Source organism: Barbus barbus (assembly GCF_936440315.1).
Source record: "Barbus barbus genome assembly, chromosome: 10".
In the NCBI taxonomy this organism is placed as follows: Eukaryota; Metazoa; Chordata; class Actinopteri; order Cypriniformes; family Cyprinidae; genus Barbus; species Barbus barbus.
This window is the reverse complement of record NC_136738.1, coordinates 819,469-845,052: the sequence shown is the minus strand read 5'-3', so window position 1 is coordinate 845,052 and position 25,584 is coordinate 819,469. Positions and strand designations below refer to the sequence as shown.

The 25,584-nt window shown below is 39.3% G+C and overlaps 3 protein-coding genes across 7 annotated transcripts; all 3 read left to right on the top strand.

Annotated features, from left to right (window-relative positions):
* Positions 1 to 1,147: 1,147 nt before the first annotated feature.
* On the top strand, positions 1,148 to 17,071 carry LOC306876313 (UDP-glucuronosyltransferase-like; the record flags this gene model as incomplete). 4 transcript variants are annotated; one of them, XM_079427395.1, is made up of 5 exons in its annotated part: positions 1,148 to 1,990; positions 15,010 to 15,141; positions 15,210 to 15,297; positions 15,460 to 15,679; positions 16,029 to 17,071. In XM_079427395.1, the coding sequence occupies 5 exons, from the start codon at positions 1,148 to 1,150 to the stop codon at positions 16,306 to 16,308; spliced, it is 1,563 nt and encodes a 520-aa protein (XP_079283521.1). In that variant the 3' UTR covers positions 16,309 to 17,071. The 4 variants fall into 4 exon arrangements, with proteins under 4 accessions (XP_079283521.1, XP_079283520.1, XP_079283522.1 ...); XM_079427394.1 differs by lacking the exon at positions 1,148 to 1,990 and adding an exon at positions 5,906 to 6,842 and having other exon boundaries at positions 16,029 to 17,065; XM_079427396.1 differs by lacking the exon at positions 1,148 to 1,990 and adding an exon at positions 7,381 to 8,572 and having other exon boundaries at positions 16,029 to 17,065.
* Positions 3,318 to 4,205, top strand: LOC306875804 (UDP-glucuronosyltransferase 1A5-like; the record flags this gene model as incomplete). The annotated part of the gene is made up of 1 exon (XM_079426550.1): positions 3,318 to 4,205. One exon carries the CDS (start codon positions 3,318 to 3,320, stop codon positions 4,203 to 4,205), a length of 888 nt encoding a protein of 295 aa, XP_079282676.1.
* Positions 17,072 to 18,018: 947 nt separating the features above from the next.
* Positions 18,019 to 25,584, top strand: prmt2 (protein arginine methyltransferase 2). Of its 2 annotated transcripts, none has more exons than XM_079426795.1 (9): positions 18,019 to 18,203; positions 18,470 to 18,646; positions 18,786 to 18,947; positions 21,550 to 21,714; positions 22,115 to 22,290; positions 22,554 to 22,683; positions 22,771 to 22,907; positions 23,023 to 23,185; positions 23,374 to 25,584. In XM_079426795.1, the coding sequence occupies exons 1-9, from the start codon at positions 18,120 to 18,122 to the stop codon at positions 23,404 to 23,406; spliced, it is 1,227 nt and encodes a 408-aa protein (XP_079282921.1). In that variant the 5' UTR covers positions 18,019 to 18,119; the 3' UTR covers positions 23,407 to 25,584. The 2 variants fall into 2 exon arrangements, with proteins under 2 accessions (XP_079282921.1, XP_079282922.1); XM_079426796.1 differs by having other exon boundaries at positions 18,022 to 18,203; positions 23,954 to 25,584.

Here is a 25,584-nt window from a genome sequence, read left to right as displayed (position 1 = left end):
ACTTTCATCACATACATTTAATAGATAACCAGTATAGGATTAGGTTTTCCTTTCAACATGTTATTTCTAGTATCATACCTGTGCTATCTATCAGAGCATGAAGAGAACATGCCTTTTGTCAGATAACCATATTCCAAAACATTTCACATAGTTTGGGTCCCTACTGCAGTGCAAACGGCCATGTGCATTTTATAAGAGATAATAAGTAACCTAACTGGTACTTTGCAAAAATGTGCTTGGTTGATGTGCTTCGTTTGCTATAGTTTACTAGAGTACTCACATCAGCTCAAACTCTTACTTCTATTTTCTGTTAAATATAAAAAGAAAAAGAAAAAACTTCTGATTGTGCAGACTGTGAGGATGAAAATTAGGTGAGAAAAGGGAAAAATTGGTGTGATAAAATTTTAAGTTTTAGAAAAAGTATAACAAGCATGTGATGAGTGGGGCGGGGCCGAGAGCCGTGGGAACGGAGCGAGGCCGGTGGAGTTAATGATAATGAGCGACACCTGCGACACTCACCACAAAGCATATTAACTAGGCAAGGAACCAACCTCGGTGCACAGTCTATCTCAACATACAATTGCAATAAAATCTAGAAATGCATACAGTTGCACGAAAAAGGCTCACTTTAAAATGTTTACATTTCATTGCATTAGTCACAAAACACCTTTGTCACAACAAATGCATTCTAATATTTAATATATACGTCATTTTGCCACTTCTGCTGATGTTACTGCTGCCTGTCATCAACTGCAAATGTGAAGAGAACCAGTATATTCTCGTCTTGCTGTGAATGATTCACCAGAGCATGTTATCGACAACAACAAAAAACGTTTGTCTTTATAATCTTCTTGATTTTAGAAAGTCTACATCAATGCAGACAGCTGCATCTATGCTTAATATCACTCAGCTTTATTTATTTATGAGATCTGGATACTTTTCTCACTCTGCTACTAAGAGAATACTTTGCCGCTGAAGAATGAGGATTGTGATCTTTTTAGGTCCAACCTTTGATTGGCTGTTGAAACTCCCCTTGTAGGATAAATGCATCTGCCGGGGGTGCAGACTTTCAAGACAAGCTTCTTACCAATCCCACCAGCATACAAGCTTCTAATCATTGCTGATTATGAATGATAGAATTGTTAGAATGGCTGCTTCTGTATTGTTCTTGTGTCTTTTTTGCCTGGGATCAGCAGAGGCTGGGAAACTATTAGTAGTTCCTTCAGATGGCAGCCACTGGACAGGTATGAAGCCTTTGGTGGAGGAGCTCGGCCGTAGAGGAAACCAGGTGGTGGTCGTCATCCCAGAAGCAAGTTTGAGTATGGGTCCATCGCAGCATACCACCACCCTGACATATCCAGTACCCTACACCAAGGCTCAGCTTCAGGAGCAAGTGAATGCAGGTGTTACTACTCTGACAAGTGCAGATATATCTACAGATCTGGCCAGGTTTCAGAATTTCATCAGAACTATGGATCTGCTGAATGTTTTTATAACCCAGAATGTTGAGGGTCTGCTCTCCAACAAGGACTTGATGAAGAAGCTGCAAGAGCACAACTTTGATGCGATTCTCACAGATCCATTTGAGTCTACTGGACCTATTTTGGGCGAATATCTCTCAATTCCAGCCATTTATATACAAACAAGCCATCCCTGTGGTGTTGATACTTTTGCCAGTCAATGTCCAGCTCTTGCCTCTTATGTTCCTCAAGGTTTTACTCACTTTACTGACCGCATGAATCTTTGGCAAAGAAGTGTGAACCTGGTAAGGACTCTGCTTCAGCCCATGGCTTGTGGACGCATGTTTGCTCGTGCAGATGAGATCGCCTCACAAGTACTTCAGAGAAAAACATCAATGGTGGAGATCATGAGCCGTGCGGCTCTCTGGTTTATGCATTCTGACTTTGCCTTTGAATTCCCACGACCGTTGATGCCTAACATGATCATAGTCGGAGGAATGGACAGCAAGAAAGCAGAACCTTTGCCACAGGTAAGTCTTCTGATAGCTGTTATTTTTCACTACTGCTGATTTTGCCTGTGCTGTTGCCTATAATAATTCTTAAATGTGAAAAGAACTTGCCAATATCATAGGTTAAAATTAAAGACACTTCAAAAAGACCCTTGTTAATAATAAATAAACACACAAACCTCTATACACCACTGGAAAAAGTTCTCAGTAGGTCTTTTCATGATTAATCAGTAGTTTTTTTTTTTGTTTGTTTTTTGGAATTTTGGAGAGATTTTACATTTTTTGTGAAAATCACACCAGGATCATATAGTTCATAGGAGATGTTGGGAGGAAGGGGAACCTCTTTGAACAGAAAACAATAGAAACAATAGTTCTAAAACATGTTTGACTGTTTCTGGAATTTTATCACTTTACAAAACTCGGCAAACCAGTTCTCCAGTTTCTGTGTAGTTTTGGGAGAAAGTGCAGTCTGCCCCTTTTTAGCTCAATAAGATATGTATCACCTGAAACCCATTTCCCTTTTCTCACTGTAGATGTCGTTGTAACCAATATTTTTTAGTCATACTCTAAAACCGATGCAATTCCTATAGAGGGTAGTCTAAGTGCTGGAAACTGAATGCATGGGTTTTGGACTGTTTGCTGTATAACTTGGCCAGTAGTGTAATCATCATCACAATTTGAAAGATTAACTGTTCAAAATGTATTTTATCTCTATAAGTGCATATGTAGGTAATAGACCAACATCTGAAGGCAGGTTGTGTTTGAAATCTATCTTCAAGCACTTCAAATGTAACAAAGAGTCTCGGTTTTTGGCTAGGGGTTGTTTAAAAGGTCATAGATTATTGATAAATATTAACAGTGTTTTATTTCAATTTCTGGTATAATGTGAGATAAAGTTTCAAATTTGAATGTGAGTATAATGACATTTGTTTTTAACTTTCATTACTCTGTAGACACATAAAGCGCTTGCAATGAGTTTTGCATTTGACAAAAACAAGGATAATTTATAAAAAGGTTACATAGTAATATGCTTTTTCCTTTCCCCCCACTTTCATCTATAACGTTAAAAACCATGTCCATTTATTCCTGTAATGCATGACATATCATCTTTTTTTTTTTTTTACTTTCACCCCAATTGGTTGCCTCACCGTCTTAGATCAAGTCCCACCCACCTACAGTAGTCTCCACCTCCACTGAACTTAAACCAGACTCACTGTGAGACTTTGGAGTACTTTACGTTGTGCATTACCAGATTGATTTTGCTGGCCTTAGCTCCAGCTTGCAAAGGCCAAAGTGAGAGATTTTTATATATATATATATATATATATATATATATACCAGTGATAAAATGACTGGTCTGTTGCTTCTGAGTCTCTTCTTGGCTTCAGCTGAAGCTGGGAAACTGTTGGTTATTCCATCAGATGGCAGTCACTGGTTGGGGATGAAGCCTATTGTGGAGGAGCTGGGGAGGAGAGGAAACCAGGTGGTGGTTGTCATCCCCGAGGCGAGTCTAAGTATGGGTCCTTCGGAGCATACCACCACTCTGACATATCCAGTCAACTACACCAAGGCTGAACTACATATGTTATTGGAAGGCAATATAACTGAAATTCTGAGTATCGACCTCTCTTCTGACCTGTCCAAGTTCCTGCTTTTCTTCTACCAAATGCAGATTCTTCAAAAGTTCATAATAAGGAATGCAGAGGGTCTGTTCTTTAAAGAGGACTTGATGAAGAAGCTTCAAGACTACAGCTTTGATGCAATTCTCACCGACCCGTTTGAGCCTGTTGGGGCTATTGTTAGTGAATATCTTTCCATTCCAGCTATTTATATGCAAATAAACCTTCCTTGTGGTGTCGACGCTCTTGCCAGCCAATGCCCAAGTCCACCTTCTTATGTTCCACAGCGTAATACCCACTTTACAGACAAGATGAGTTTGTGGCAGAGGTGCGTCAACCTGGTAAGGTCTCTGCTGCAGCACATGGCTTGTAAATACATGCAAACTGAAGCAGATGAGATCGCCTCACGTGTACTTCAGAAAAAAACATCGATTATGGAGATCATGAGCCGCGCAGCTCTCTGGTTTATGCGCTTTGACTTTGCCTTTGAATTTCCACGACCATTGATGCCTAACATGGTGATGATTGGAGGAATGGCTTCCAAGAAGCCTAAACCATTGCCACAAGTAAGCTCTAATTTGCATGCAAATTACACTCTAAAATTATCAGTGACGTAGCTCTCTTTTTCATATGATGTTTCTCAGTCCTTGTCTGTCATTGTCATATACTGTAAAAATAGCCAGCAAACCTCAAACCGGCACCAATACCCAGTGTTTTGTTTGAATTAATGGCATCTAATGAGCTGAGGTAGAAACCGTTGGGGTCTTTTCTTGTTACAGGTCTGTAAGAGGACAGAGGAAAATCATTAGAAATACACAAATATTTATCTTGAAACATCTCTATTAAAAAGTCTGTCTATTTCTGGACACTGAGGCAAAGTGCAGATTTATTGAAGGTTGACCTTGTAATCTCCTCCGTGTAATATGCTGTCAGTGAATTATTCCTAAATTGAACACGTTACCATGGTCTAGCTGGAGTGGAATATATTAAATTGCACACAATTTATTATAGCATTACAGCCCAGTGTTTAGGAAGATATGTTAGTGCAATATAATCACAGTTCTTGAATTTGATCTAATCATATTTTATAGAAAGTGATTCTGTTTGTTTCAGTCTTAAATTTGTTTAAGAGGAAACCAGGTGGTGCTTGTCATCCCAGAGGCGAGTCTAAATATGGGTTCTTAAGAGGCTTTACATGTGCTGTAGCTGGATGTGGATATATACTTCTTAATTCTCAATCTCTGTCATCGTCTTGAAATAATCATCATGAATGTGATCATATTCAGTCATTTAAAGATCTATAAATATGGGTGATGCCTACTGGTGGCAGACCAACAGCACGGTTGCAATACAACTTTTTCACTTTTATTGCTGCTTGAAGGTTTTGAATTCACTGCTTTAGTCTAAAAGTACTGAGGCCTTTCACTGTTTTTATTATATCTTTATTATATATGTCTGTGTCAGTGGTGGGATTTCTCACCGATTCTTTCTGCAGGTTACATAGATAGGTGGAGAAAAGTGACTGAATGATTAAATAAATCAATTCAGTACATTTTTGAAAACAAAAAAAGGTATTTTTTTCTTGTTAAATTCTAGAATGATTTATGGTTTTGAAAGCATTTGTGAGGGAAACAACCATTGGAAATCACAGGTAATACCTGGTTAAGTTTGAATAATTTACTTATTTTTACTAATTTGTTTGGATCGGTAGGTCATTGTCGTTGGCCATTGCTGTGGTCTTATGTGAGACACAATTTGTCCCACCCTCATGCCAGTAAACACGTCATTAGAGATAAATTATTTATAGTAAATACTGCAACATTCCGTCAAAAATAAGAACTGTAAAGTTTGATTTCATGGTGAATTCAAATAGTTTGGATCAATCTAAATGCAGCAAAAAAAAAATATATATATATATATATATAAAGATATTTATATCATAAAGACGACCCCTGCAGACCCTTATGAATGTGTATAAAGGTCAAGAAATCTCTTCATAGCAAATAAGCGGACCTTTTTATGACAAGGCGAAGTTAGTTTGGTTTATGTCATGCAACTCCTCAAAAGCACGATTAACCTGTTGCAGACATTTGGTCCTATTTACCTTTGTATGAACACAGATATCTCTAGATAAGTCCTATGAAAGTTGTTATATGGTTGTTCGTTCCTGAATTATTAACCCAGAGCTGCATTTAACCTACTCTTTGGACTTTAAACTGCAGTGACAGAGCATAAAAGTTCATTCGTTGTGCTGCAAACATATGCTGCCTGTGACCTATGAACACTAATTTCCCTTTTGTCTAGTTTTGAGGTCCCACCTCTTCTTTTGAAATAATTCCCAGCCCTCTTAAACATATTGTATTTCTGCTGTCTGCTGTATGAATGCTAGGAGGATGGTGAGAGCAGTGACTGTTCCTGCTCTGGGGCTTCTAGCTTTGCTATGCTTGTTCTCGTTGGAGCCTGTAAATGCTGGGAAGGTGCTTGTTATGCCAGTGGATGGCAGCCACTGGTTGAGCATGAAGATCCTGGTGGAAGAGCTTTCTCTGAGGGGTCATGAGATGGTGGTCCTGGTCCCTGAAACCAGTGTTCTGATTGGGAAATCTGGTAATTACACCACTAAGTCTTTTCGTGTGCCCTACACCCTTGCTGAACTAAATGCTATCTTGGACCACATAAGGAACAATGCATTTGAGAAGCCTCCGAAATTGACTGACATCATTGCAAATCTGGGGAACCTGATGCAGTTCACAGATATGCAGGTGAAAGCCTGTGAAGGGCTGCTGTATGACGAGTCCTTGATGAAGAGTCTTAGAGAAACAGGATTTGATGTTTTGCTCACTGATCCTTTCCTGCCCTGTGGCGCCATCATTGCTGATTCCTTCTCGATTCCTGCTGTTTACTTCCTGCGTATGATTCCCTGTCGACTTGATGAGGAAGCTGCCCAGTGTCCCTCACCTCCGTCTTTTATCCCGCGCTTCTTCACTGGTTTCTCAGATAAGATGACTTTCCCTCAAAGAGTAATAAACACGCTTATGACAGTTTTCGAAAAGTACCTATGCCACAAACTTTTTGCCAGCTTTGATGAACTGGCCAGTAGATATCTGCAGAAGGACACTACATACAAAGAGCTATTAAGTCACGGTGCAGTCTGGCTTCTAAGATACGACTTTACCTTTGAGTATCCCAAACCCCAAATGCCAAACATGGTTCAAATAGGAGGCATCAACTGTGCTAAGAAGGGTCCACTGACAAAGGTAAGATGTTAATAAACATAGAAATTCTTAAATGTTGTCTGGTGCACAAAATGCAAATCTTTAACAGTGTCACATCCATGCACTTACTGATAAGACTTTACAGTTAATGCTAAAAATAATATTAATAAAACTTTTAATAATAAGCCATTGGATTCCTACATCAGCACTATTGCATTTTCTTGAAGTCAGATCAAAAAGATGGTTTATATTCTATGCAAATTCAGAATACCTGCTGTTGTATGTACATATGTTTAAACTGTATTATCTGTATTTGAACGTGTTTAATGTTAACTGTATGCACCAAGGGTCTGAGAGTAACGCAGTTTCAATTCTCTGTATGTATGTGCCGTACATGTGGAAGAATTGACAATAAAGCAGACTTGACTTGACTTGACTAAACGTAATCCTCAGGTTAGAGTTGTAGGTCTAAGTCATCATACCCTGATCCTTTTGTTGCCTTGAATTTATGTGAAGTAATACTAGAACATGAACTTTAAAGAAGATATTTGTACTGTTTACTGTCCCTGGCATGTTATATCACACAATGTTCATCAAACAGCGCCAGGATATAATTTAGAAAATTCACTGGAACAAGCGTGAGAACAAAATCATAAGTGCACGTGTGTGAAAATTTCCTTGAAGTTCTCCTATGTGCATAAACATGAATAATCCACAAAAATATATTAGTGATTGAGATGCATATGTAGATTGCTTCAGTGCCATATTTGGACTGAGCACCTCCTAGTTTCTTTAAATATCGCCACCCCTTTGAACCTTGTCCTGACTCATTTTAAGATGGTACTTTAACCAGTGTGGTTACACTGCATGAGTGTATTTCTTCCTTGATCTCCTTCACATGCAACTGTCATTCACACACCACTGATAAAATGGCTAGCTTGTGGTTGCTCCTGGGTATCTTTCTTTGTAATTCAGCTGAAGCTGGGAAACTGTTGGTTATTCCATCAGATGGCAGTCACTGGTTGGGGATGAAGCCTATTGTGGAGGAGCTGGGGAGGAGAGGAAACCAGGTGGTGGTTGTCATCCCCGAGGCGAGTCTAAGTATGGGTCCTTCGGAGCATACCACCACTCTGACATATCCAGTGAACTACACTAAGGCTGAATTAAAAGCGAGAATAGCAGATGAATTCAACACCATTCTGAGTATTGATGTCTCTACAGACCTGGCCAAGTTTCAGGCGTTCATCATCTCACTAGATGTTCTGCAGATGTTTATATTGAGGAATGCAGAGGGTCTGCTCTTCAACAAGGACTTGATGAAGAAACTGCAAGAGTACAACTTTGATGCAATTCTCACAGATCCATTTGAGCCTATTGGAGCTATAGCTGGTGAATATCTCTCCATTCCAGCTGTTTACATGCTAATAAATCATCCCTGTGGTGTCGATACTCTTTCCAGTCAATGTCCAGCTCCAGCTTCTTACGTCCCACAAGGTTTTACTCACTTTACTGACCGCATGAATCTTTGGCAAAGAAGTGTGAACCTGGTAAGGACTCTGCTTCAGCCCATGGCTTGTGGACGCATGTTTGCTCGTGCAGATGAGATCGCCTCACAAGTACTTCAGAGAAAAACATCAATGGTGGAGATCATGAGCCGTGCAGCTCTGTGGTTTTTGCGTTTTGACTTTGCTGTGGAATTCCCACGACCAGTGATGCCAAACATGGTCATGATTGGAGCAACAGTTAGCCAGAAACTAAAACCTCTGTCACAAGTGAGTTTTTATTCAGTTCTTAATAGGATTATACTAGTAAATGCTGTATGTGTGGATGTAATTTGATTAACAAAACAACAACTTGTTTTGTTTAATCTCTGTGTAAAATATATATATGTATATGTGTGTGTGTGTGTGTGTGTGTGTGTGTGTGTGTTTGAGGAACACATAACAGACTCTTAAAGATCTACAAGTCTGGACAGAGAAGCTGTTATTCTGCTGCCATATCTTTATATAGCAGAATTAATAAGAGTAGTATGGTGTTTAGATTTTTTGGCAATTTAGTCCAAAAGCACTGAGAGCTTTCACTTTTTCATTTTATGTTTGTCAGTCAGTGCATTAATGGTGGGGATTTTCCATGCATCTTTCTGCAGATGGCATAGATGTACCAGTAGGTGACACTCAAGTATATACAAAAAGCCACATTCATCTTTCATACAGACAGTGAGAGCAAACATATTTGGTGTGGTCCTATTTTAGTATCAAACTGATTAGACCATTGATAACTGAATCCATAAGGGCTTACGGTGTTTGTAGTTATCTCTTGACATTGCAAGTAATTTGTGGCTGGGTATTCATAACAACACTAAAAAAATACAATTGATTGAATTGGTTGGAGCCGCTGGTAAATATCTGACCGTTTCCACCTGCATCATGAAAGTGTGAAGACTATAGGTTATTTTAACTGTATGTTGGATCGTGTTAGACTCTCAAACACATTTCTTTGCTTTAGACTTGTCAACATATTGTTTTTCCTCTATTGTATTATCAGCTCCTTCGTCCATTGCAACATTATCTTTACAACAGCCATTGAATCAAAGTGAGAGTGCTTCAGTAGCAAACAGGTCTTCATTTAAAAACATGTGCTCTGTAATCTTTCTCTCAGCACTTTCTTTCATTCAAAGTAGAGATCTTTTGACTGCCACAGCCCTTGTACGTGAGAGTTCATGTTTTTGCGTGACTGCCTTGTGTTCCCATGGGAAAAGGGAGGAGCTGGGAATAATTGAGTATGCACAATATGTAGGGTACTGCCAATCCACAATGACTTGCAGAATTGTTTTGAAAGTAGCATGCCACTATTTATGTCAAAAATAAAAGCAATAACTTAAACTGCTAATAAACTCTGACAAAGGTAACGATTAAAAACAGTAACTTTAGTCTCTAAAAAACAACTGTGTTATGAACCAGATAATTTACATTTTTCTTCCTTATAAGTCTTAGTATAATTTATAAACAATATTGAAAACAAAATGCTTAATGGTTGAACTTTGTTCAGTTTGTTAACATTAGTTAATGGGTCATAACACTTATTACTTGTCCAGTTTATCTATTCATTTAAAAATTAGAATCATATATGACTTGAATACACCTCTCCTATGATTATCAAGGTTTTATTTTTTATGTTGATATTTATTTGATTTTTTTCTTATTGTAAATTCTTGAAATTATTTTATTATTACAATGACGCTACATGTAGAAAAAAAAAAAACATAAAACAGGAAATGAAAACTTCATTAACATTTCCTTTAGAATTATTTGTAAATTAAATTGTTTATGATACCTGATGCACTACTTACATATTGAACCTTATTGTAAAGTGTTACTGATATATAATCGAGTTTGGTGCTCTTTTGTATGAACAAAGCATATATACTGTAGAAACTCCTGTGACAGTTCTTATATGTTCATATGCTCTTCAAATAATTAACCCAGAGCTACATTTAACCCACTTGGTTAGACTTTAAACCCCATTGCAAAGATATCATGACAAAACGTAAAAGAGTTAATTTGTTCCTGCCTGTGACCTATGAACACTCATTTCCCTTTTGTCTAGTTTTGAGGTCCCGCCTCTTCTTTTGAAATAATTCCCAGCCCTCTTAAACATATTGTATTTCTGCTGTATGAATGCTAGGAGGATGGTGAGAGCAGTGACTGTTCCTGCTCTGGGGCTTCTAGCTTTGCTATGCTTGTTCTCGTTGGAGCCTGTAAACGCTGGGAAGGTGCTTGTTATGCCAGTGGATGGCAGCCACTGGTTGAGCATGAAGATCCTGGTTGAAGAGCTTTCTCTGAGGGGTCATGAGATGGTGGTCCTGGTGCCTGAAACCAGTGTTCTGATTGGGAAATCTGGTAATTACACCACTAAGTCTTTTCGTGTGCCCTACACCCTTGCTGAACTGAAGGCCAACTTGGACAACATAGAGAAGAATGCATTTGAGAAGCCTCCGAAATTGACTGATATTTTTAAGAATTTGGAGAACCTGATGCAGTTCCTGAACATCCAGGTGAAAGCCTGTGAAGGGCTGCTGTATGACGAGTCCTTGATGAAGAGTCTTAGAGAAACAGGATTTGATGTTTTGCTCACTGATCCTTTCCTGCCCTGTGGCACCATCATTGCTGATTCCTTCTCGATTCCTGCTGTTTACTTCCTGCGTATGATTCCCTGTCGACTTGATGAGGAAGCTGCCCAGTGTCCCTCACCTCCGTCTTTTATCCCGCGCTTCTTCACTGGTTTCTCAGATAAGATGACTTTCCCTCAAAGAGTAATAAACACGCTTATGACAGTTTTCGAAAAGTACCTATGCCACAAACTTTTTGCCAGCTTTGATGAACTGGCCAGTAGATATCTGCAGAAGGACACTACATACAAAGAGCTATTAAGTCACGGTGCAGTCTGGCTTCTAAGATACGACTTTACCTTTGAGTATCCCAAACCCCAAATGCCAAACATGGTTCAAATAGGAGGCATCAACTGTGCTAAGAAGGGACCACTGACAAAGGTAAGATGTTATTGAACATAGTTATTCTCAGACTGAAATTGACAGCATTTATTTATGCAGATTCATTAGTGTAAAACTCTGAGCAGTTAAAGCGGTTAGTAGGCTATTCAGACACTAAATAAGATATTATTCATTACATTTTCTAACAACTAGAGTGGACTATACTCTACCCCGTATGTAATCCATGCACAACGCCTGGCTGTTTAGATCTGTTGGTCAAATTAGAAGCTGTTGGTCCAGGTCAACATGACCTAATCCATGCTGATGCCATGGATTTATAAGCAGTAATATTAGAACATGTGATGTACTATGTACTTTGAAAGAGACTGGTTGCATCACATGATGTTCATTAAACAGTTACAGTTACAGTTACGCCACAGGCCTGTGATGAGGACACATCCCTCCCCGATGCACTCAACCACTTTTATTCACGGTTTGAAATGCAGAATGACACACCTGCACAAAAACTGCCCACACCTCCCAACGACCGGGCGCTCTGTCTGTCCCCAGCCGACGTAAGGAAGACCCTATCTAGGATTAACCCACGCAAGGCTGCGGGTCCTGACAACATACCTGGCCGTGTTCTGAGAGACTGTGCTGCACAGCTGACAGATGTCCTAACAGATATCTTCAACACCTCGCTGAGTCAGGCAGTCGTCCCCACGTGTTTCAAATCCACAACAATCATACCGGTACCAAAGAAATCACCTGTGTCCTGTCTCAATGACTACCGTCCCATAGCACTGACTCCAATCATGATGAAGTGCTTTGAGAAGCTAGTCATGCATAACATCAAAACCAGCCTCCCCAACACACTTGACCCGCTCCAGTTTGCATACCGTCCAAACCGCTCTACGGACGATGCAATTTCCTCCACCCTCCACCTGGCTCTTACCCACCTAGAAAATAAAGACTCCTATGTTAGAATGCTGTTCATTGACTTCAGCTCGGCATTCAACACAATAATCCCACAACAGCTCATAAATAAGCTAAACCTGCTGGGCCTTAACAATTCCCTCTGTAACTGGATCCTGGACTTTCTAACTGGAAGACCTCAGTCAGTCCGTGTCGGCAACAACACCTCGAGCACTACAACACTGAGCACAGGTGCCCCACAAGGCTGTGTGCTCAGCCCGCTGCTCTTCACACTGCTGACCCACGACTGCACTGCCAAGTTCAGCTCCAACCACATCATCAAGTTTGCTGATGACACAACAGTGGTAGGTCTCATCAGCAACAACGATGAAACGCACTACAGAGAGGAAGTGGCACAGCTGGCTGAATGGTGTGGCACAAACAACCTGTCCCTCAATGTGGAGAAGACAAAGGAGGTTGTGATGGACTTCAGGAGAAACTCCGTTGACCACCCCCCACTGACCATCGACAGCTCGACTGTGGAGAGAGTCAGCAGCACTAAATTCCTGGGGGTGCACATCACAGAGGATCTCACCTGGACCACCAACACCATGTCACTCTCCAAAAAGGCACAACAGCGCCTACACTTTCTCCGCCGGCTGAAAAGAGCAAGTCTCCCTCCACCTATCCTCACCACATTCTACAGAGGCACCATTGAGAGTGTGCTGACCAGCTGCATCACTGTCTGGTACGGGAACTGCAGTGCTGCTGACCGCAAGACCCTCCAGCGGACAGTGAACACAGCTGCAAAGATCATCGGTGCCCCTCTCCCCTCCATCCTGGACATCTTCCTTACACGATGCTCCAGCAAAACCAACAGCATCGTGAAGGACTCCACCCATCCCTCCCACAGTCTCTTCCAGCTCCTACCATCAGGAAGACGGTACCGGAGCATCAGAGCCCGCTCCGCCAGACTGCTCAACAGCTTTTTCCCCCAGGCTGTGAGAGCCCTGAACTCAAACCACCCCGCCCCCCTCTGAAACCCCATGCAAACCCCTACCTCCTGAACATGGACCACCCCCCACCCCAAACCTTACCACACCAAAGAAAAACTGTATGGAACTTTTATATATTTTTTTATTTATTTTATTCTTATTTTTCTTTACACTATGGACACTCTCCTCTATGTGCACTATGGACACTTTACACTATGGACACTCACACTTTACACTATGTGCACTATGGACACTTACACTTTACACTATGTGCACTATGGACACTCACACTCTACACTAGGTGCACTATGGACACTTACACACACTGCTGCGTGTGCACAATCTCACAAAAAACTCAGCAATATATGTATGTTATGTTTACATGCTCTTGCACTACAAATCATCCTGCACTGTTCCCCAACCAGCTGCTGACTCAAATGTCTCTCTTTGCACATGTACAGTTTGTATTTTTCGTCTTCTATTTTTTAGTTTGTATAGGATAATATTTATGTGAAGCATTCGTATAGTTGTATTTTTTATCCTTTATTCTTTTAGTTTGTATAGGGTAAATACTTATATATAGTATACTTATAGTTAAATCTGTTAGTAGTGTATAGGTTTATAGTGTTTTTTCTTACTTCATTGTTGTATGTCTGTATTTATGTAGCACCGTGGTCCTGCGAGACACGACATTTCGTTCCACTGCATGTCCCCACATGTAGCGGAATGACAATAAAGCTCAACTTGAACTTGAACTTGAACTTACGCAGAACTTGTCTGTAATGACATTGTTGAAGAGTGCCAACCTATACAATCATGAACTATGTTTAAATATTTAATTGCAATCTATGGTCTTAAACTGTACTTCTGAAGATATGTGGATAATTCCATTAAACATTATAACTCTCAGAGAGTCACTTTATAAGAGTTTAGATTTTCTAAACCAACATGAATTTAATTACAGGAAATGTTTCTTTTATGCTTTCAACATTGACTACTTTAGTAGACGGAGAAGTCGTGGCCTAATGGTTAGAGAGTCGGACTCGTAATCTAAAGGTTGTGGGTTCGAGTCTCGGGCCGGCAGGGATTGTAGGTGGGGGGAGTGAATGTCCAGCGCTCTCTCCACCCTCAATACCACGACTGAGGTGCCCTTGAGCAAGACACCGAACCCCCAACTGCTCCCCGGGCGCTGCAGCATAAATGGCTGCCCACTGCTCCGGGTGTGTGTTCACGGTGTGTGTGTGTGTGTGTGTGTGTGTGTGTGTTCACTGCTCCGTGTGTGTGTTCACGGTGTGTGTGTGTTCACGGTGTGTGTGTGTGTGTGTGTGTGTACGTTGGATGGGTTAAATGCAGAGCACGAATTCCGAGTATGGGTCACCATACTTGGCAGTATGTCACTTCACTTCTTTAATCTTTAAAAGGAAATGAGGTGCCCCTTTGTGTTTACGGTATAAAACACTAAAGGAATGGAGAAGCTTTTTGTAAGCAAACAGAGTAAATTCTTCTTTTACCAAGAGGTAGATCTGTTTATATGTTAATAACTAAAACACTTGAACTCAGAGTGTTTATATATATATATATATATAAAACATTGCTAATTGTTGCAGTATGCTGCTTTTCAAAGTTTTAACATGCAAGCTCAAGTGGATATCTGTGTATCTGTGTGAGCAAAACAAATAAAAAAGGAAGGAAGGAAGGAAGGAAGGAAGGAAGGAAGGAAGGAAACGGGGAGGTTACAGTGAAAGCTTGCTCCACTGTGTCCTTAGAACATGAAACCGGTGTTCAATGCTGACATCTGTTCTCTGTGCAGGAGCTGGAGGAGTTTGTGAACGGTTCTGGAGAGCATGGGTTTGTGGTCTTCACTCTGGGCTCCATGGTGTCACAGTTACCCGAGGCCAAAGCCAGAGAGTTCTTTGAGGCTTTCAGGCAGATACCTCAGAGGGTAAGTGAGGATAGACTTCATTACATGGTTGCATATTATTAACCTTCATGATTCTCTTTGATTGGTAGGTGCTATGGAGATATACTGGTCCAGTCCCTGAAAATGCTCCAAAGAATGTCAAACTGATGAAGTGGCTGCCACAAAATGATCTCTTGGGTATGTTTAGATTCTCATTTGACCCTCTAACCCTCCTGTAAAACATGTTATTCATAATATGCTTTTTTGGCATTGCTGACAAAAGTCTTGCCATATTATAATTGACTTCATCATGTCTGCTAACACACTAATACACTGAATGTGTTTTCATTTACATTGTAGGCCATCCTAAGGTTAAGGCTTTTATTACACATGGTGGATCACATGGAATCTATGAAGGAATCTGTTATGGGGTGCCGATGTTGATGATTCCTCTGTTTGGTGACCAAGGGGATAACGTTCAGCGCTTAGTGTCTCGAGGAGTTGCAGAAACCCTGAGTATCTATGATCTGACCGCAGAAAAACTGCTGGTTGCTTTGAGGAAGGTCATCAACGACAAAAGGTAAACAATCAGGTTCAGCCTATGCACGAAATCAGTTTATGCACTGATGCAATTGTTTATATTAATGCAACATTTAATATTGAACTCAGAGTGGAATATTAGACTACATTTAGAGTATTGCTCTGAAAAAAGATTATTGGAGTATGTTTTACAAGAAAATGCTATTTTTGCAGTTTCACGCTACATATTTCAGTCATTCTAATTACATTTTTATTTCTTTGTAATTATTTGTGAAAATCATTAGCGATTTCTGAAAGAAAAATAATACACCAAATTGCTTTGTGTGTAGATTTTTTGCTATAACAGTACTTTTTATGCAACAAAATATACTTCTTCTTTGACTCAACAGCTACAAGGAGAAGATGACAGAGCTTTCAGCTATTCACCGAGACCGTCCCATTGAGCCTCTGGACCTGGCTGTGTTCTGGACTGAGTTTGTTATGAGACACAAAGGGGCAGCGCATCTCAGACCTGCAGCCCACGAGCTGAACTGGATTCAGTATCATTCTCTGGACGTCATTGGCTTTCTCCTTCTCATTCTAGTGACTGTTATTTTTGTGACGGTCAAAAGCTGCATGTTCTGTTTCAGGAAGTGCTTCAAGAAAACTCAGAAAAAGAAGAGGGAGTAGATATATTAAGTCATTATTTTGCAATGTCTGTTTTGGTGGGGTGCTTGTTGAATCTGTGTTTTTTATAACTTGAATACCTCCTTGGCCTGGATTATTGACTTGAATAAAGTCTCACAAAACCTAGTGTGTGTGTCAGATAAACATTTACATTTTTTATTATTATTATTAACATTTATATTTTTAATTACTGTTCTTTCAAATCAGAATAAACATGCTTAGATGTTGAAAAAAGTTAGTATTTTAATTCTTAAAGACAGTTTTGATAATGAATCTTTTTGCTTGGTTATCCCTATAAAGCTCAGTTACTGTTACAGGTCATGAGTTTAGATAACATGACATAATGGTGCTTTGTAAGTTAGTCTGAAGTTTGTTTACTATGCGTCATACAATTGCTAACTGTTAAGCATTGATAGAAGAAACAAGGCACATGCTTTCAGTTTCAATCTATGCAACAATCTAGCCTATGCTTTACTGATAAAAAAAAAAAGGATAATGCTGCAAATCCTTATTCAGGGAAGCAACATGACCAGGGTTATTGCAACACTACTAAGTTGTATAGCTTTTAACACTGAGTATGTGTAACATCAACTATTTTTGTTTTCTGTTAATTCTAAAGTTGAAAATTCAGATGACAGGAATGAATTAAACACATCTTTAAAAACATCACAAAATGTTTTGAATGTTATTGAACGCTGCAGCGGATCATTTTTAGATCTTATGAGTGATCATTTAATTCACAAATAAAGGAAGTATTTACATAATGAAAAAGACACAATGGGTGGCTAATATTGATGTGTAGGGTTAATATACATGTTTCAAATGTTTACACAAGTGTGAGGTTCTAGAACATGCCCTGCACCTTGAGTCTGATGATAGAAGAGCATGAACAATCTCTCCAGTTACAAACAAACATCCACTTCTGGGGTAAGTTTACCAGATATCTTACATGGAAACCAGGGACATCATCTTTGGAATCACTTGTGATTAGCTATAAATAAAAAATACAAATAAAAAACCGGGGATTTATACACACACACACACACACACACATGTTGGTTTTTGTGGTTTATGGGGACTCTCCATAGGCGTAATGGTTTTTATACTGAACAAACTGTGTGTGCTATTGCCCTACACCTAAACTTAGCCCTCACAGGAGACTTTGTGCATTTTTAGATTTTCAAAAAAACACCATTTAGTATGTTTTTTAAGCCTTTTGAATTACGGGGACATAGGCAGTGTCCTCATAAACCACCTTCATATTGTAATACCTCTGTCATACCCATGTTATTATACACATTTGTGTCCTCATAAACCACATAAACATGCACACTTATATATATATATATATATATATATATATATATATAGTTTTTAATTGTTGTGAGTTTCGTATATTAATATCAGCCTATAAATAATAAATAAAATGAAAAAATAGTAAAAAGTAACTATTGTAAACAGATAATTATTATAAAACACTATTCTATGAAAATGATGACTTTACTAAACGTTTAGAATATACTGCGTTTATAACAGGCTAAGGAGAAAGTGCTCAGCTATTGACTGATGAAATTTACTCATGGTTGTTTGTCTTTAGACAATTAACAACGTTCTAAACTGTAATTACTGATTAGCAGTAATTTAACTTTTTCACATTTTACCATCGTTTCTTCACAAGTCACAAATCTTCCCGGGTCTTTAATTTTGAAACTCGTCTGGTGGGCGGGGCGCCGTGGAAAACTGAAACAGTTCAGACACTTTGTTGCAGAGATTTGGTGATTTCTGTTTGTTTGTAGCAGTTTTGAGCTGCTGAAATGCTTGCCAGTGAAAGCAGTGATGGTCATGAAGCAGAAGAGTATGTGGGACTTGCGGATTTTGTGGCTGAAGGAGATGAGCAGGTACAAGTTTCTGAGCAGATGATGATCAAAACAGAGCTGACTGCCACTGAGTTTGCAATAACCTCATCATCTGTGACGATAGAAGACTGGCCAGATGGCTTATAAAATAGCTGTCAACATCTGATTTGCCATATTTTTAGTCTTTTAAAGCCATACAACAGCTTTAGACAGAGCGATTGAAAATTATATATGCTCACAAAATACGCAAAAATAAATAAATAAACAAAAATGTCTTTTTATTTCCTTTTTTGTTCTTTAACCGACAGCTTAGTTTCTCAGTTGGTGATAAATTGAAGGTCTATGACAGGAGTTCAGATTTGTGGTGGTGGGCTGAACTGCAGGGGCACTTTGGTTATGTCCCATCCAGCTATTTGCATCAAAGAGCTGAAGATGAGGAAGATGCTTGGCAAGATGAAGAATACTTTGGCAATTATGGGACATTAGTAAGTACAGAAATGTTAAGCTAGTCAGTCTAAAACCTAACATCCATTAAAAAATCTTTTGAGTATGATTAAAAACAAAGGACTCTTCATGCTAAAGCAAGCGTGTGGTTAACATGTATTATCTGCATCCTGCTGTCAGAGGCTTCATCTGGAGATGCTGTCAGATAAACCCCGCACAGAAACATACAGGCAGGTGATCCTGAGCAATAGTGCTGCCCTGAGGGGGAAGGTGGTCATGGACTTGGGCTGTGGGACAGGGGTTATCAGCCTCTTCTGCGCCCGTCTAGCACAACCTGCTGCGGTGAGACAACTAAATATTTGTTTTAAAATCATCAAACCTCATCATGGGTGTAAATTCATAGCAAATGCCTATAGAAATACCACTAAACTCTTTATATTATAATTGTATTGACATTTGTATCTTCATGGCTGTTTATATGAGTTATAACACAAATATGACCCTGGACCACAAAACCAGTCTTAAGTGTCAATTTTGTGAAATTGAGATTTATTCATCATCTGAAAGCTAAATAAATAAATGCATTTCAAATAAATTAGAAAATCTGGAATCTGAGGGTGCAAAAAAATCCAAATATTGAGAAAATCGCCTTTAAAGTTGTTCAAATGAAGTTCTTAGCAATGCATATTACTAATCAAAAATTAAGTTTTGATATATTTACAGTAATAAATTTACAAAATATCTTCATGGAACATAATCTTTACTTAATATCCTAATGATTTTTGGCATAAAAGAAAAAACGATATTGCTATTGCTACAAATATACCCCAGCGACGTAAGACTGCTTTTGTGCTCCAGCGTCACATATAGTCTTTAAATTCTGAAATCGTTTTGCTGCTGGTTTATAAAATAAATAAAGCACTTGAATCCACATCATGTCATGTCTCAAAAACGTGCCTGTAGTAAAATCGCAGCCCCTGGCTTATTACTTTATTCTCACAATTAAATCATGTTATTTAGCATTTTAGCCAAAGCAGTGTATAGTATAATTTTAGGGTTCCTAATCAAAAATCAAACATATGCCCTTGATCGGGACAGTTATCTTGAAGGTTTATGGAGTTGCAATTAACAGCTGGTTTAAAATATCTAGGATGATTTTTTAAAGAAAAATTCATGTTGAATTATTTTGCCCATAATAAAAAATACACTGCCCAAAAAAAAATAAAGGAACACTTTTTAAGAGTATAGCATCAAGTTAATGAAACTCCTGGGATATTGATCTGGGCTGCGTTTCCCAAAAGCATTGTCAAGGTCATTGCACACTGAGTCAGAAATGTTTGCGCATTAAAAAATAAATTTGACATCACGTTATGCCAGTCACGTTTACACACTGCCTCCGGAATTTTCGTCCGTCATAAAAAAATTTGGATCGGGTTTGATTTTTTGCCCGGGATAATCCTGCTGCTCCTTAAGGAGGGGGAACTCTCCTTCCTCTTTATATCTCAGGAATGGATGGACCCAATATTTCCTTTCTTTTTCTCTTTTTAAGAAGCGAGAGGACAACAAAATCATCCTTACTGCTTGAAGACTCCATTTAGTACTGTTTTGCGAATTTATTCGCAGTGGATTAATTAATACGCATACGAAAAAAACGCATATGAAAATTTCGGACTCAGTGTGCAATGACCTTAAGCCTAAGTTGATCATAGATCCATTGTTGGCAATGGGTCTACGATGTACTTAGGTTTACTGTGCTTGTGGGAAACAGCCCTGGTCAGTTAAGTAGCAGAGGGGGTTGTTAATCAGTTTCAGCTGCTTTGGTGTTAATGAAATTAACAACAGGTGCACTAAATGGTCAACAATGAGACGACCCCCAAAACAGGAAGGGTTTTACAGGTGGAGGCCACTGACATTTTTTTTCCCTACTCATCTTTTCTGACTGTTTTTCACAAATTTTGCATTTGGCTAGGGTCAGTGTCACTACTGGTAGCATGAGGCGATACCTGGACCCTACAGAGGTAACACAGGCAGTCCAACTCCTCCAGGATGGCACATCAATACGTGCCATTGCCAGAAGGTTTGCTGTGTCTCCCAGCACACTCTCAAGAGCATGCAGGAGATTCCAGGAGACAGGCAGTACTCTAGCAGAGCTGGCCAGATAAGGTTATGCTGCCTGTAACATTGTTCAGCATGACCGGTTTGGTGGTGGGTCAGTGGTGGTCTGGGGAGGCATGTCCATGGAGGGATGCACAGACCTCTACAGGCTAGACAATGGCACCCTGACTGCCATTAGATATCGGGATAAAATCCTTGGACCCATTGTCAGACCCTACACTGGTGCAGTGGGTCCTGCGTTCCTCCTGGTTCCTCCACATGCCCGGCCTCATGTGGTGAGAGTATGCAGGCAGTTACTGGAGGATGAAGGAATTGATACCATTGAATGGCCCCCACATTCAACTGACCTAAATCCAATAGAAGACCTCTGGGACATTATGTTTCGGTCCAACCAACGCCGCCAGGTTACACCTCCAGGACTGTCCAGGAGCTCAGTGATGCCCAGGTCCCGATCTGGGAGGAAATACCCCAGGACACCATCTGTTGTATCATTAGGAGCATGTTGTCAGGCATGCATCCGAGCACGTGTGGGCCATACAAACTACTGAGTATCATTTCAGCAAAATGGACTAGCCTGCTGCATCATTTATTCAGTGTCTTTGAATCCAGCCCTCTGCGGGTTGATCATTTTCATTTCAATCAAGTGATGTGGCATCCTTTCGTTCCTAACACATTACCCAGTCCATATCAGAATAGATATTCAGAGTGATATTTTTCCCCATTGAGATCTAATGTGTTTTCAAAATGTTCCTTTATATTTTTTTTAGCTGTGTATATACATTTATATAAAAAGCAAATGTTTATATTCAGAGGTTTTTTTTTCCTGTAGGTATATGCTGTGGAGGCCAGCTCAATGGCAGAACACACTGAGGAACTAGTGAGGAAGAATGGCTGTGAGGGAGTCGTGAGAGTGTTTCAGGACAGAGCTGAGAATCTCAGTCTGCCTGGGAAAGTGGATGTTCTAGTGTCAGAGTGGATGGGCAACTGCCTTCTGGTATGAATATGGATATTACAGCATATTTCAATTCAGTTTTCACAGACAAAAATCAACCACATATCACAGGACACAGGGTCTGTTGAGTGGATAAACAATGTTACCTTTCTCCGTGAAATAATTTTCACTTTAACTGTAATATGACTTTGCATTAAATCCTCTTTGGAAGACCCATTTATATTAGCTTATTTATAAAGCACACTTAAAAACAACAAACGTTGAAATCAAAGTGTAATATACAGTATATATTATATATTTAAATTTGTCCATTCATTTTTGTATCATTTCATGTCTAACTTTTAAACCCGTTTTACATTTTTTGTATAGCACTTTGGTTTCAGCGTCTGTTGTTTTTAAGTGTGCTTTATTAATAAACTAAACAAAACTCTCTGTTTCTCAGTTTGAGTATATGGTGGAGTCAGTGTTGCTGGCACGTGATCGCTGGCTGAAGGAGGGTGGAACGATGTGGCCGTCCTCTGCCTGTCTGACTGTCGTTCCTTGCCAGGCCTTTTCTGACTACGGGCAAAAAATGGAGTTCTGGGAGAAACCGTATGGCCTAGACTTCAGCTACCTACAGTGAGGCCTTTCATATTAGTTCACAGCTCTTTATGACCTAATTTTAGTAGGTATTTAAGCAACTTGGCATTGCATTATGTGAAAAATACCAATCAAGTGGGTTTGAAATTATGATGACCTACACCTGTGGTTATTCTGTTAGGACACCTGTGTGAGCTTAATATATCCACTAAAAAAATATCAACTTTGGACCATTTGGTCAAAAGTCATTGCAACAATTATTCAGAAGTTCTTAAAACTGACCGTTTTTTTATATTTTGTAGGTCACTTGCACAGAAGGAGTTTCTCTCCAAGCCTAAGTTTAGCCATCATCTCTTACCTGAGGATTGTTTGTCCACACCAGCTGATATTATCTCTCTTGATATGGTGATGATACAGGTCTCAGACTTGGAGGTAAATGTTCAAATTTGGGTTAGATGAAAGAACCAATACTTGAAAGGAAGCACATGTTAACTACATTTCTTTTCTTGACTTGTTCAGAGACTCAGAGGGGAGTTTAGTTTCACTGTTGAGAAGTCAGGCATGTTTCATGGCTTCACTGTCTGGTTCAGTGCACATTTCCAGAGTTTAGAAGAGGATAGACCATCATTGGAGTTGAACACCGGACCATATTCAGAGTATGATACATAAATAGATAATAACCACATAAGCATACACGATAGCATACTTCAAATTCACTTCACACTTTCAGAACAATCTGTGTGTAAAACATAAAGCCTTTATTTTTTACAGGATCACTCACTGGAAACAGACTCTTTTCATGCTGGATGAACCAGTGGCAGTCGAGGAAGGGGACATTATTGTGGGGTCCATATGTTTGCAGAGAAATCCAGTATGGAGACGCCACTTGTCAATCACATTTTCATGGAACATAAATAGCACAGACGTTTCTAGGGTGAGTTTCTTCATTTATCATTACTTAATCTCCTAAAAAAAATTGTTTTGCTTCATTTTGGTAATTGCATTGTTTTATTTAACACCTCAACTCTAGATTTTAACCTTGTTGGCATTAAGAAATCTCAGATGTAATACCAACATGAATATTTGAAGCACTCTTCATTCACACTCTGAATATTTTTGCAGGTCCAGACAAAGTGTTTTCCAATGTGGAAGTGACCCTAAGACCCATTCATTAACTTTTTTAGTAAACAGAACCTTTTCTATCTTTTTGCGGGAGTGCACAAACCAGTACACTTCATCTTTACCTTATAGAAGGGATTTTCAGATTTCTTTTAGCTAAATGACAAAACTAAAGTAGAATTCACTACATTTTATCAAATATTTGCTCTAAAAATCTTTGAAACCAAAACATTAAAAACTATTTTTCCAGAAAACATGGATTTTGTGCAGCTCTCAGTAGTTCAACATTTGTCTACTCTATATATTTTAATATGATTGTATGAAATAACATTGATGGAGTAGGCAAAACTCTATTTTTCAATTGTTTTATCCTTTTCTGAAGCAACAGCACACTCTGTTGTTGGAGATGTGTAGTGCAGATTCAGCTCAGGATATTACATACATGTGGTTCTTCTTCAAGGGAACCTCGTGCTAGTGATGGGAGAAATTAACCTTTTCGAAGCTTCTAATCAATTGAACCAGTTGCTTTGCAAAATGATTCACTGTTTTCTATAAATTTGCCCATTACCTTTTTACTTTCCAGAGGCTATAGTATAGAGGAATTGGAGAATCTCAATACATCTCTCCAAAGTCGAACACAGACCATCAGTGGTATGCTTTCTGCTGTTGCCTGTGTGAGGGATGCTGTTGCAAAGAAAAAAAAAATCCAGTGAGTCTTTTCTGATCTCTCTCCAATTGCACTGCCCCATACTCGCAATCCTCCTAAACATCTAACTGGTCAGGCTTGTGCACACATGTGCATTCATCTCCATCTGAATATTACAAAATGGAGTTTTAAAAAAGTGGGTTAAAAAAAATTTTGAGCAGGAATGGCTGCTGATGCTAAGGATTCTGGAAAAGATTTTGTTAACAGGAGTGGTCGATAATGTGATACAAATGTACCCTCAACTGGACAAAATATCCCTTAACACACAGTTGGCAATGTTCAGATCAAAGTATATTATGCAGTCCACAGTGAAGCAGCAAGCATCCTTGTGATGTGTCCAGAAGTCTGTAGTCTTTTTGATCAGCTGGAAACACTTGTCTGACTGCTTCTTGTCACTCCTGTGTCCTCAGTAGAAGCCGAGAGAAGTTTCAGTGGTCTTAAAAGGCTAAAAACATGGCTTCGTAGTCAGGGGCGTAAATTTCGTCTAACAGTAGGGGGTGACAATATACATAAAATTTCTCAAGAGCAGTTTTTGAAGGGGACACAAATAATACAGCTAAAATTGTTATTGTAAGGATGTATACACAGAGGAAAGCTACTACTATTAGTGTAGCAGGGAGACTAAGGCGTTATTTTAATGGCAAATGTTGAGAGCGCATTGTAGCACGAAAGCAAATCAAAATAATGTGCGAGCGGGAATATCTTACATTTACATTTTTTCATTTAGCTGACGCTTTTATCCAAAGCGACTTACAATTGCTATATATGTCAGAGGTCGCACGCCTCTGGAGCAACTAGGGGTTAAGTGTCTTGCTCAGGGACACATTGGTGTCTCACAGTGGATTCGAACCCGGGTCTCTCACACCAAAGGCATGTGTCTTATCCACTGCGCCATCACCACCCCTGCACATCTTCCCTAGCACGCGGATTTTCTTTGCTCTCACACAAAACCGGACATGCTCTCAGAAACACGCTGCTCTCGCGTTGAGAAAATAATCACTTCATCCAATGTTTAAGTGGATAAAATAGCCAATTGACAGCCTTACTTACTGGAGTTCCACAACTATTGAGACTTATTATCTCTTGACTTGTGTGTGTGATATAAAAGAGGAAAGTATTTGGACCAAAGCACTGTGAGGCAAGGGAGGAGGAGACTCAAAATGTTTCTAAACTTAAAACACATTTTCCGCCTATGTTCGTAATACCATGACACAATCATGTCTGAATAGTGTTGCTGTGTGTCATATACACAAGGACGAACTTGACAAAATTGAGAGAGAAAAAAGATTTGTGGCCTGCAAGGAAAGGCGAAAAATTCAGTTTGGAAGTTTTGAATAAAAATCTCACTTTTCAATTGTGAAAACATTGTAAATACATTGATTTTGGTTTTACTGATGTATTTTCATAAAATGTCTTGTATAAAATTACTGTTAATGCAGTCTGCATACTCATTTACGCTCATCTTTTCCCTCTTCTGCATAAACCATTAAAATTGAAATACCCACACT

Bases quoted from the DNA above. Each gene is read 5' to 3' on its own strand.
- prmt2 (XM_079426795.1), top strand. From the start codon at position 18,120: ATGCTTGCCAGTGAAAGCAGTGATGGTCATGAAGCAGAAGAGTATGTG. The intron at 22,291-22,553 runs GTGAGGCCTTTC...TATATTTTGTAG, and splicing joins CTAGACTTCAGCTACCTACA to GTCACTTGCACAGAAGGAGT. The intron at 22,908-23,022 runs GTATGATACATA...TATTTTTTACAG, and splicing joins AACACCGGACCATATTCAGA to GATCACTCACTGGAAACAGA.